The sequence below is a fragment of the Nyctereutes procyonoides genome, unplaced genomic scaffold, assembly GCF_905146905.1.
Source record: "Nyctereutes procyonoides isolate TBG_1078 unplaced genomic scaffold, NYPRO_anot_genome, whole genome shotgun sequence".
In the NCBI taxonomy this organism is placed as follows: domain Eukaryota; kingdom Metazoa; phylum Chordata; class Mammalia; order Carnivora; family Canidae; genus Nyctereutes; species Nyctereutes procyonoides.
Window position 1 is genome coordinate 26,730,206 of NW_026575035.1, and position 13,351 is coordinate 26,743,556.

Consider the following 13,351-nt stretch of genomic DNA (forward strand, 5'->3'; position numbering starts at 1 on the left):
AGAACAGACTGGAGCAAGTTCAAGTGTCGTGGATGCCACTAAGCTGCCCTATAACTATTAAGCACACATCAGTGTATGTCTAGAACCAACTCAAAGGGCCCCAGTACACATGGTTTTCTCCTGAGAAATTTTACAGTAAATAATTGGTTCAAGTCAGCCAGCCTGCAAATGTCAGTGTCAGGCAGATTCACTCAGATCTACATCTTTTTTTTTTTTAAGATTGTATTTATTTATTCATGAAAGATGCACAGAGAGAGGCAGAGACATAAGCAGAGGGAGAAGCGGGCTCCCCGCGGCGAACCCAATGTGGGACTCGATTCCAGGACCCCAGGATCACACACTGAGCTGAAAGCAGATGCTCAACCACTGAGCCACCCAGGCGTCCCCAGACCTACATCTTTATGATTCTAGGACCATATCTATCATAGCACAACATTTACCATTCACAATCAGATGTGAAACTATGCAAAGAATAATTCAGGTTTTTGTCTTGATTATTTCACAATTTAAAATATTTTTAATATACTTTATTTCAATTTATACATCTTTGTTCTTATTCTCTAAAATCATAAGTATCATGCATTACTCTGCACTTAATACCTTCAGAATTCATCAAAATAATGTTCAATCTTAATGCTAAAAATGAAAATAAAAATCCCTCTTGAAAATGGAAAGACATAATTCCTATAAGGGAAATTTACAATTGTTTTTAAAAAATTTATGTTAGAGGGATTTACTTGGAACAGTCATGTTGTAGAATCACTCAGTGATTTTATTGCTTAATTATATCTTTCTAAAGGAGAACATGATAGTAAGCAACAACATAGAAGCATGGTTTATGAAATTCAATCCACAGATATTTTAGTACGTCAACCTGATGAGTTAAAAAGCCAGACTGATTCTTAGCCATAGCCCTTCCATGCTCACTTCTCTACTTCTCATTATTATAGAGAAGTCTACAGGTAATAGACAAGAATTAGAATAAAACAGCTTCCTCCCACTCTGAAGTAAAAGAGCTCTTCCTTCCTGTCTGAGGAACAGAGCTGAGATGGGAATTTTTGAGTCAATGATATGTGAAGGGAAAGTTCTTAGGAAAAACCTGTGAGGACTGAGGGAAGCAATGGATGAGACAGGTAACAACCTTGCCAGAGATGTGGGCTCTTGAAGTCCTCAATTTGTTGGCTACAGCCATACCCTGGGAGGGTGTGGTGATTCCAGATTCTCAGGCCCAGGCTCTAAGAAAGTCAGCAGTGAATGGAGTGGGTTGGGGAGAAGAGCTGTGTAACCAGCTTTCACAGCAACTGGGGGTAGATGCTCCAGCCCAGTAAAGGGCCTGGTAGGACATGGAAAGCATCAAGAGCATCTAGGTTGTAAGGAAAGAAGGTGAGCGGTTTCTGAAGTAATAGGTAAAGATTTGGTTGGAGATTGTAAAAAGTCTGTAGAATTAGAATTAGAATTAATTAGAATTAGAATTAATTAGAATTAGAATTATTAGAATTAGAATTAGAATTGCTAATGGCAACATAGAATGTATATATTCATTGATTCATTAGGTATTTAAATCACTCCAGTCTTGCCATCTTCTGATGATCAGCGTTTTAAATATTATCTATAATGTGACAATTATTTCTTTGGGAACAAAAATAAAAAAGATCAGATGAAATACACCAGGAGGTGGTTGGTGTATGCAGGCAGAGATAACCTTTGGTCTTGCCAAGGATTCCTCTTTGGGAACAAATAAATAATAATATTTAAAAGGATGTAGGTACTTAAGGCACACAGGTAAAGAACAGAACTGGTGCAGTGAGGTACAATGAAGGCTGGAGATACTCAAAAGGAGTACTTTAAGTAAAATGCCACAATTAGGTCAAGAATTTCAAATGAAAGATGAATTTTACAAGTTAGAAGCTATATATGTTTTATATCTTAAGACGTGGAATAGAAAAATAAAATTCTACTTAACTGTACTCTTCTTTGTGATCCCAGGGGAAATTTGTTAGACTCGCATATAACCTGAGAGAACTGTTTTGTCTTTAGCATGTGTGAGCGTTTTAGAGGATGAAATATAAAGAGTTTCAAGCATATTTATAAACCAAAATCCAAGAAACAAAAACTTGTTTACTCAAAATTTCAAGTGGAGAAGAAACTTTAACATTTTATTAAATGTTTTAAAAAAAACAAGCATGCCAATTTTATCAATGATTAAATATATGTATAGTTTAACATTTGTGACATTTTAACATGATATTAGATTATTCTCACTTTGTGGGTGAGATTGTTTTCTGGTATGCCTGCAGATTGATAAGAAATCCTACCAAATGGAAAATTAGATCCCTACTTCTAGCTAAATGATTTCAAAAGAAAAATGACAAAAATCATGTCAAATCTCATAAAGCATGAAGTTAAATACAATATGCACTATTATAAGGTGATTATATGATGTTATGTGTGATCTCACAAAGTCCCTATAGCTTAACAAAAGGCCTAATGCAGACATGAAAGGATAAAAATGACATTAAAAAATAACTGACCTATGAATTTTTTCCTTCCTGGCTCATTTTAACTACTAACTCTTAAAGGATGAAGCAAACAAGTATTTCAACTGTATCAGAGCAATGAGATTCATTAGCAGTTTTTGGAGACTATGAATATACATCTATATGCACATATATATTATATAATCATACATATTATATATGTGTGTATATATATATATACAGACACATATATACTTTACTCTTCTGCTCTCTTTGTGTTATGTCCTTATTAATCTGAACCATGCTTTGATCATCTTACTGTATTGTTGGGATGATAGTTGAGATGCAAGCCACTGTCACAAAGAGGTGAGGAGGTGCCACTGCTCTGGTCACTTGGAGCACCTGCAAGGAAAAATATCACAACACCCCAAAGGTTAGAACACCCAAATATTCTAGCTGATGCATTCTACATTATATATTTCCATATACTCAGTAATGTCAAGAAAATCAGGTAGTAAAATAAATTATTATTTCACTTATATCAAAGCCAGAGTTTTGCCAAATAAGGTAAGTGGGACCCTGAAAGAGACTCATGTATTTATCTTTGATTTCAGAAATATTGCAAGGCTTTATTATTAAAAACATATAATCTTATAAAATTATTATTTCATTTCATTATCCAAAGTGACCTACACTTATGATCCATAATTATAACGGTGCAGGATTTGAGTTGTCTACATAATTCTATTTATCATTATGTTTCAACCTACCAGCAAGTTATATTTTTAGATACCATAATTTTCCATGATGCAAAATAAGTTTGCATGGGATCTTTCTTTATAAATGCTCTTGGTATATGTTATAATTGGAAGTACCTTCACTGATGCCATCTAAATTGGTGAAACAAACTAAAAAACTTCATATCAGATTCTCATGAGAAGCCTACTAATATCTTTCTCTAAATATGAGTAATGTATGTCTTAAACCGAGATTTCACAATTCAGAAATTTTTATAGTTAAGATTAGAATACATTTTTAAAATTTTTGATTTTTTTGTGGGGGGAAAACATTGTATATATTGAAGGTGCTAATGTTGATAAATATGCACTATTAATATAATTGACTCCCATTTTTTACTTGAAATATTATACTTATATTCAAGCATCAGAGGTCATAAGTAACACTCTTAATATTAATGTGTTGAAAAAAAAACCCAAATAATTTTGTTCTCTTTTTTATCACTTTAAAGTTCCATAGCTTTCCTGGCTCTAAGAAGGGGATTGTAGGTCTCTCTACCAAACTAGCATAAATACAGTTTTTCCACTTTTAAATGTTAACAATTTCATACTTTGTTTTAGCTAATTTTTATTTTGATGTTTATCTGCATTGTATTTTATGAGACAACATTTTAATGAATAAAAACATTACTTAAATTTTTTTTACTTTAAAATTTATATCCACTTTTAACAGAATGAAATTATATGTCAGATTCTGTGACAGATCCAAGCAGTCTTTTGAGTGAAATTCAAAGATTTAAATGTATGCATAGGAAAAAGATACAAGTTCAGTGATCTATGCTTTCTTTTTAAGAAGTTAGATATGAAAGAGCCAATTAAATCAAAGTAAGTAGAAGATAGAAAATAATAAAAATAAAAGTTGAGAATAGTAAGATTAGAACAAAATTATAGACAAAATTAGTCAAGAGAAAAATAGGTTCTTTGGAAAGATTAGTAAAACACATAGCAAAAATGATGTAGCAACAGAGTGTGAAAACACAAGTTATTAATATCAAGAATGTGAAGATACTATTACTGCAAGCCAACAAACATCAAAAGGAATAATTAAAGGATATGATGAATAATTTCATGCAAATAAATTCATAACTAAAATGGAAAAAATCGTGAAAAACACTTTACCAAAACTTATAAAAGAAGAAGAAAAGTATTAGAAAAATCCTGTAAGAATTCAAGAGATTAATTTATACAAAATAAAAACTATACTTCTAGGGTCAAGTTGCCTTTTTGGTGAATTTATTAAATTATTTAAGAAGAATATACTATTACTGGTAAGAAAATTCTTTATGAATATAAAGGAGGGGTTGTTACCTCCTTTCATGGTTACCTGAAAACATCAAAAACTCAGGTACCAAAATCCACTAAAACATCACAAAATGTACATATGGATATCCCTCATGAACATATTTTTTACAAAGTCTTAATATATTAACAAATTGAAACCAGTAATATATTAAATATACTTTAACATTTCATGATCATGTGGTGTTTATCTTAGGAATACAAGTTTAATTTGGCATTCAAAATAAATATTTTAAAATTCACCATATCAGCAGAATTATAAAAAGATGAAAAATATATCTCAATGAATATAAAAAAAATTGTGACAATTGAATATCTCCTTATGTTAAAAAGAAAAAAAAAGAAAAATGCACAGTAACCCAGGAATAAAAGAACAGTACCTCAACCTAATAAAGGGCATGTGTGAGTATCTAGAGCTAATATCATATTTATTGATATAAAACTGGAAATTTCTCCTCTAATGTTTTGAGCAAGAGAAGGATGTTTATTCTTAATACTTTGTATAACATTTTCTGGAAGTCCTAGCCATTGCAATAGGCAAGAAAAAGGAATTTTAAAAATATAGATTGGAAAGAAAGAAGCAGAATTCATTATTTACAGATAATATAATTAGAGAGCCTTAAAGAATATACCAGAAATCCTACAGAACTAATAGATGCAGAATATGTGCATGTATAAAAATAAACTATGTCTATGTGTTAGCAACAATAACTGGACAACTATTTTTAAATATCATTTATGGTAAAATAAAAAATTCCTAGAAATAAATGTAATGAAAGATATGCAAGACTTTCCCACTGAAAGCATTAAAATGTTGCTGAGAAAATTAGAACATAAATAAATGGAAAGTTATATCATGTTCATGGATTGAAAGATTTAAAGTTGTTAATGTGTTAATTCTCAAAATTATCTATAAATCAGAATCATAATTGGGTTTTGTAAAAATCCATGTGTTATTTCTAAAATATGTACAGTAATGTAAAGAGCCTAGAAGAGTTAATAATACTGAAAAATCGCAAAATTGGAAAACCTATCCTATGTCATCAACATGGTAGTTATGGTGAAAAACAGACCCCAAAATTAATGGAAATAAAATAACTTTTTGATTATAAATTCCTAGCTCAGACATAAAAAGTAATTAATATAAGGTGGACTTTAAATTTAAACTTAAAACCCAATGACATAAAGCTTCTAGGAAAAATGTAGGGAATTTCTTTGCAACTTTGGGGTAGGCAAATATTTCTTAAAGAAGATACAGAAAAAAATAACCATATGCAAAAGAACAACAAAATGGTAGATTAGATATTGTCAAAATTAAAAGCTTCTGCAAACTTAAGACAGTTTTAGGTAAAATACAGTATTTATAGACTGAGAGAATATTTTTGTAATACATATAGCCAACAATGATTGTATACAGAATATAATCTTAAACTCCTGCAGTACAATAATATGAAGACATACTAACAGAAAAATAGGCAAAACATGAGCAGACACATTACAAAATAAGATATATAAACTAATGATATATGCAAATGATACATCATAAGGAGATGATCATAATTAGTCTTCACAGAAATGCAATTTTGACTATAATAAGCTTCTGCACACTTGATAGAATATCTAAAAAAAAAAAAAAAAAAAGTGGGCAGCCCGGGTGGCTCAGCAGTTTAGCGCCACCTTCAGTCCAGGGCGTGATCCTGGGGATCTGGGATTAGGTCCCACATCAGACTCCCTGTAAGAAACCTGCTTCTCCCTCTGCCTGTGTCTCTGCCCCTCCTCTCTGTGTGTCTCTCATGGATAAATAAAATTTAAAAAAATCTGTGACCATAAAATATTGTGATAAATGCAGAGCAACCAGAACTCTCATACATTGCTGGAGTGGAGAGTAAGAGGTCTAGAAATATAGTCCGTTTTAGAAATATTTTTTGGCAGTTAGGTAACAAGTTAATTATACATCTACCTGGTGACTTTGCAATTCCACTCCTAAGTACTTATGGTAGTGACATAAAACTGGAAGACTTTCAAAAACCTTTTACAAAAATGTTCATAATAGCTCTATCTATGGTGGCAAATTACAGGAAACGGCTCTGTTATCCATCAATAGATGAACAATTAGCAAACTTTCACATATTCATTTAATGGCATATAACACAGCAATGTAAAAGAAAAAACAATTGAAATATATGTGATTTTTCATTATGAAAGAAGCCAGACACAAGAGTAAATACAGCATGATTCCATTCTAAAAAAAGTCTTAGGAGAAGCAAAAAGAATATATGATATTAAGCAATCAAATTAATGGCTGTTTCTGAGGATGTTATTTATTGGGAAGAGGCACAGAGGAGACTTTCTGTGATTTAAAGGCATGTGGATTAAGCAAATGTGTCCATTTGTCAGAACCAATCCAATTGTTCAAGATCTTTGCATTTCATTACATGCAAATTATGCCTCAAAAATATATTCTTTGATTTTTAGCAAAAATGTTAGATGATATTTTGTTTTTAAGATTTTGTTTATGTTATGTTTATTCATGAGAGACACACACAGAGAGAGAGAGAGGCAGAGACACAGGCAGAGGGAGAAGCAGGCTCTATGCAAGGAGCCTGATGAGGGACTCGATCCCTGGTCTCCAGAATCACACCCCAGGCTGAAGGCAGTGCTAAACCGCTGGGCCACGGGGGCGGCCCTATTTTATTTCTTAATGTATAAATTGATACAGAGATTTTAAAGTTACTCTTATGAGTTTCCACATGAACTGGTTTCCTTCAATCTTCCAAGCCTCAGCAGGACTAACTTATGTGTAAATGCTTGTTTAGCAAGTCCAGTAGACAAATGAAAGTATATCATTTCATAGTTAGAGAAAATATATTAGTCAATTATTATGAATGAAATATAATAGAGATACAAAATGTGTGTAGTTGATGTGATACTATTTTTACAATAAATACTATGCCTCTAATTATAGGTTAGCAAATAACTGTAAACGTGCTGAGTACATTCTAAAACAAAAATAACATCTGCTCCCTTTGCATAAGTATTCATAGAATGTTTTGTGTTATAAAAATATTTGTATTCAAGCAGAAATCTCAACTTTAAGAAAATTACCAATTACTGTCAGGAAATAATGGTTTAGAAAGTAAATATGATGATGTGAGCATTTTACCTATTCTTCATAAATGCTTACATGCACAATCTTCATTCAGTGGGAGTTTGAGGAAAGCAGGTGCCCTTTTTAAAAATGACACTGTTAGGGTCACTTCTTCTCCAGCATTCCGAAGCACCTGAACCTAATACAAAAAAGAATGAAATAATACTGTTACTTGTGTGGTCACAAAGTATGTTATATGATTGCAAAACCTTGAAGTGATTTGCTGTCTTTTCCACCTCTCTTTTTTCCCTAGTGGTCAGAACATTTCATTAAAGATAGGAGGAATGAATTATGTAACATTGTAGGAATACAGCCATCACTTCTTCCTCTTCCCACCATTTGGTGGTCCTCTCTGTTCGTTCACGATGTTATCATTTTCCTTTAATACTTATAGAGGTCTCTTAGTATATAGTCTATATTAGGCAATATGAGAGATTATGACATTTACAGAAAGATATGGTGCTCAAGCCACTGTGTCATTAATTTAATAGTATTTATTGAACCTGTATTATATACCACCTACAGACAAAAAATAAATGACTCTGTATGTCAATGAAAGGTCTAATCCAAATTAAACAAAATTGGCCCAATTCATTCAAGACTTTTGCAAAAAATAAATAGATACTATTTTCTTGTTATATCATTGCATACTTTATTTTCCTTTCCCTGCAGACTTGGAATAATGGTGGAGACTGTTATCATCAACTCTCAACACTTGTCAAATTATAGATTAATAGGCCTAGTTCTACTAGTTAAAATAACACCAATTTCTTCAAAAATTGTATCAAGACAAACATAAGAAATACTAAAAGAAGTACAAGAAGTTGAGGAGTTATCTGTAATATACATATTAGAAAAGATATAGGTATATTTATAATTTTAAAATCTCACATCAGCTAAAAGGAGAATTATGAATAATTAGCGAAGGCAGTTAATAAACATGGGAACATAGGTTGTGATTAAACATCTAGAAAAAATGCTCAACCTCCAGTCATTAGAGAATTAGCTATCAAAATGATTTAGAATGGCTTCTGGTCTGGAGAAGATGGCATGACTTCATCTTTGTTCTCCCTCAGTAACTAGAAACACCTAAAAACCTGCAAGAGACAACTGAAATGCAAATCAAACTCTGAAAGGTAGAAAGAAAAAAGAACTTGTTAGGGATCCCAGGACAGAAGGAATAGCACAGAGAAGGGATGTTTTCTATGCCCTCACCCAACAGAGCAACTTCTACCCACTGCTGGATAAAGCATCCCTTTGGGGCAGCACTGGGGGCTCAGCGGTTTAGCACAGCCTTCAGCCCAGGGTGTGATCCTGGAGACCCGGAATGGAATCGAGTCCCACGTCAGGCTCCCTGCATGGAGCCTGCTTCTCCTTCTGCCTGTGTCTCTGCTTCTCTCTGTCTCTCTGTGTCTTTCATGAATAAATAAAAAAAAATCTTAAAAAAAATGTTAAAAAAAAGCATCCCTTTGTTTACTTAGTGGTTCCAGGGGCCCAGCCTGAGAAAACTGTTTCCATCTCCTCAAACAGCATCAGCAGGGAACAGTGGGAAATCAATCTGATCAAAGAAGCCAAACACTGTTCTAAATAAGTATATTGGCAATGGGACCACAGTCCACAAAATTAGGCTATGACCTGTATGGTAAATAAAGTGAATTCCTGTTAAAAAGGAAAAAAAAAAATCTTATATAAGATCCATAGGCTCAAAATAATAAGAAAGTGGCTAGAATACAATAAAATAACATGTCTCACTAAGAACCAGGAAAATCACAAATTGAGTGATAAAAGATAGCTAACTCCAACTAGATGAATTACAAACTGGTATTATCTGATAAGGATTTTAAAGCCACCTTAATAAAAATATTTCAACAAGAAATACAAATCCCTTGAATCAAATGAAAAATTACAAAATCTCAGCAAAGAAATACAAATTTTGAAAAAGGACCAAATGAAAACTAATGAACTAAAAAATACATTAACATAAATTTAAAAAAAACTTATTTTTAAGTTTTTGGCTCAATGACAGAAGATAGAATCAGTCAAATGACAAAAAATAGAATTCACAAACTTGAGGACAGAATAAAATTCACTCACATGCAGGAAAAAGTAATATATTTTATCACATTAAAAGTGGAAAAAAGTTTAAAAGTGAAGAAAATTATGTAATAATTTAAATAGATGCAAAGAAGCATTTAATAAAATACATTTGATAAAAATTCACAGAAAACTGCATATAAAAAAGAGTATCTTCATATTATAAAGAGGATATAGGGACACCTGGGTGGCTCAGCGGTTTGGTGCCTGCCTTCAGACCAGGGTGTGATCCTGGAGACCGGGGATCGAGTCCCAAGTCAGGCTCCCTGTATGGAGCCTGCTTTTCTCTCTCTGCCTGTGTCTCTGCATCTCTCTGTATCTCTCATTAATAAAAAATAAATAAAATCTTTTTAAAAAAATAAGGAGGATATAGAAATTTCTAGAAGAAATGTCATTGTTAATGGTTATTTATTGAGACATTTCTTTCTGAGATCAGAGATGAGACAAAAATGTCCACCATCTTGTTTCTTTTAATCTTTCTTCAGGTCTTACTGCAATTCGGCAAGAAAAGAGCTAATAAAATGCACAAAAATTGAAAGAAGCAATAAAACTATCATTATTCAGAGATAAAATAATTTTGAGCATAAATAATCTTTGGGAACCTGTAGACATCATTACATTAGATATTACTAGTTGAGTTACTAAGGGTGTTTAGCATAGAATAGTGTAGATACAAAGTAATAAGCTGTTAGAAAGAAAACCATAGGCCCAAAATGGAGTAATATATGTTAGGCTGTCACCAAACTAGGGCTTAATACCTAATCTAATTGCAGTTCCAATTTCTCCCAGAAATGTAGTCTTAAATAGTCAGGAGTTTTCTGGTTAGCACCAAGGAGGTGATCTGTCCCATGGGTGCTCTCCATTCCCCAAAGGAAGATGAAGTAATCCATCTATGAGGGCCTCTTGCCCTTGCCTTTCTTCTTTCTTTCTTTTTGACTAATTGTCCCTTCTCATGTGTGCATATAAAATTCTCCCACTTTGTACAGAAACTTGGAGCTCCTTTCTACTTGTTGGATGGGATACTGCCTGATTCATAAATGGCTTAACAAAGTGCATTAGACTTTCAAATTTACTTGGTTAAATTTTGTCTTTGAATAATACAAGGGTCAACTGGTTTTGATTCAATATCAACAAACAAATATAACATTAATTTTTAAATAATGGAAGACATGCTATGCCATGGATCACTAGGTGTAATACTGTAAAGATAACAATTTTCTCCTATTTTTCTATAGATGCAAGACAATCCTATTCAAGGTACCAATGTCTTTTTTTAATTCAATTTTTGGCTTAGTATGAACTTATGAACTTATGTTTTGTATTAGCACTTAACACTGATATAATCATTATTACATAATTGTATTGAGAATTTGTTAGTCAGTGTAATATATGGGACGGTGGAACACAATAGGCCAATGGTTACATTCTATAGTAAATGTACAGCAAATAATTTCTACCATTAAATAATAAATAACAGTATGAGTATCTTAAGGGTAAATATGAGAATAAACATGAAGAAGTTAAATATGGTTCCCTCGAAAATAGGCAATGGACAACTGCTTTACATATGTACTTCAGTCTTGAAGTTTTCATTCAAGTGTAATTGAGAAAAATAAAAATAATAATTTTAATTGTAAAATCTCACCATAGATAACTTAGGTTTGTTTTTTACTAAAAGCTCAGTTATGGTTCTTTCTGAGAACCGAGTAACAAGTTCAAGTCCTTGCCACATATGCATTTCTTAATAAATGCAGGAATATTCATTTCTTTTCATTGAACATGATTGAGGGTTTTTTTTTTTTTTTTTTTCAAAATTTTCTCCGCTTTGCTACTATTGCTTTGAATGCGTATTTCATCAGCTTGATACTGTCAGGTTGGAAAATACAGGTTCTACATCATGAGTAATGATGAATGTCATCTTCCTGCAAAATCAGAAATCTGCACCAATAAATCAAGCTATTTTTTTTCATTTTTACTCACATTGTATGATGCAAATCAAATGTGCATTTTGATCTAATAGTAATTATCACAGTTATTCTATCATTACTGCCTTGGCTGTGTATGTGGGCAAAAGTAGCAAGAAGGGAAATAAGAAAGTTTGTGAGGATAATAGTAAGTAGCCTAGCATGATGCTAGAACTACCAAGTAAGATTTAGATCTCCAGAGAGCAAGACTGCCGCTTACTGATGACAGTGATGGAACACAGTTACGTAAAATTCCACATTAACATTTGACTTCTCTTTCTTGACATATTGCTAAGTGCAGTACATCATTTTCTTAAAGCCCTGACTCTAGCTGAAAAGGAAATTAGATGTGACTTTGAGTAATGGTTTTAAACAGGTTGCCTTACAGACAAAACAAGGCTAACACTAGATACAATCACATGCTTTGCTGCTGATGTTAACTAGTAATTACATGTCAACATGGAATAAAAAAAATCACTTTTTATTATATATATTATTATGTAATCACTTTTTGTTTATATTAATTGTGGGGAAAACCTTGATTTTTATTTTATAAAAATTTATTTTATAAAAATTTTATTTATAAAACATGTATTATAGAGTAAGAGTGTGAGAGGAAATTGTATTTTAAAAGCTTTCATTAGTGGAGTTAGAGGGTCCTCTGGCCCTGACCATCTGCATTCACATTCAGGTTTCAGAGGAATCTGCAGGGTGGCAAATGAGGAGCACACTATCCTCTCTGTAGTGTGAGTGCAGGTGAATACATTCATACCTACAGATTATACCTGGGGTCACAGTGGCTGCCAGTTTTCAGGGCAGGAGATAGAGCCTTTTAAGAGAGACATTTGACAAAGAACGGACTCCACAATAGTCGCAAGAATTGGTGCTACTGGGTTGATAGTAAATCAAGTGGAGTAGCAGAGATTATCCAATTGGAAAATAGGGTATAGAACTATATCTAGGAAGATCATATCACATCACCATTGGAAGTAGTGGGTGACCTGTGAAAAATCAACTATAATTTAGAATTTAGAGGAAGCAATGTGAAAGAAAGAAGAGATTTGGGAATATTTAAAACTGTCATCTCTCACCTTTTATTACTATAACTAGTAGATACAGAACGGTGCTAGAAGAGCCAGGAGTAGATGGAATAGGGCATGAGGACCAGAATTATCATGGATAAAGCAGTTCCAAAAAGGTAATGTGACATTCCTGAGGATGCATTCACTCATTTCTTTGTATTTCCTGCATTTTAATTTATGAAAACGCTCCATATATATGCAAAGGAATACAAGTATACAGGCATTTCTAGTCCAAATTTTATGCTATTTTAAAATAAAAAGTCACAGGCACCAATGTATATCTGGTTATATGTTTAAAAAAGGACTACTAACATTTTAATAATTCTGAATTCCTAAAGTTTCAGGCTAAAACAGTGTTCAAGTATACAGTAATTTTTGAGTTTTGGTAAATATTACAATCAAGAATAAAGTTTGAGTGGATAGTAAATTTAAGTTCTTAAAATCAGGATGTAATAATATCAGTGAATTTCAATAGGCAAAAGAACCATTT

At 32.4% G+C, this 13,351-nt stretch overlaps 1 protein-coding gene across 1 annotated transcript in view; it reads right to left on the minus strand.

Moving 5' to 3' along the window:
- SNTG1 (syntrophin gamma 1) overlaps window positions 1-13,351 on the minus strand; it is a 732,034-nt gene that overhangs the window by 180,138 nt on the left and 538,545 nt on the right. Inside the window, exons 8-9 of the mRNA XM_055318336.1 lie at window positions 7,758-7,860; window positions 2,797-2,879 (exon numbers count right to left, since the gene is read on the minus strand). Coding sequence (XP_055174311.1) covers window positions 2,797-2,879; window positions 7,758-7,860 — 186 coding nt within the window. The remainder of the gene's footprint in view (window positions 1-2,796; window positions 2,880-7,757; window positions 7,861-13,351) is intronic.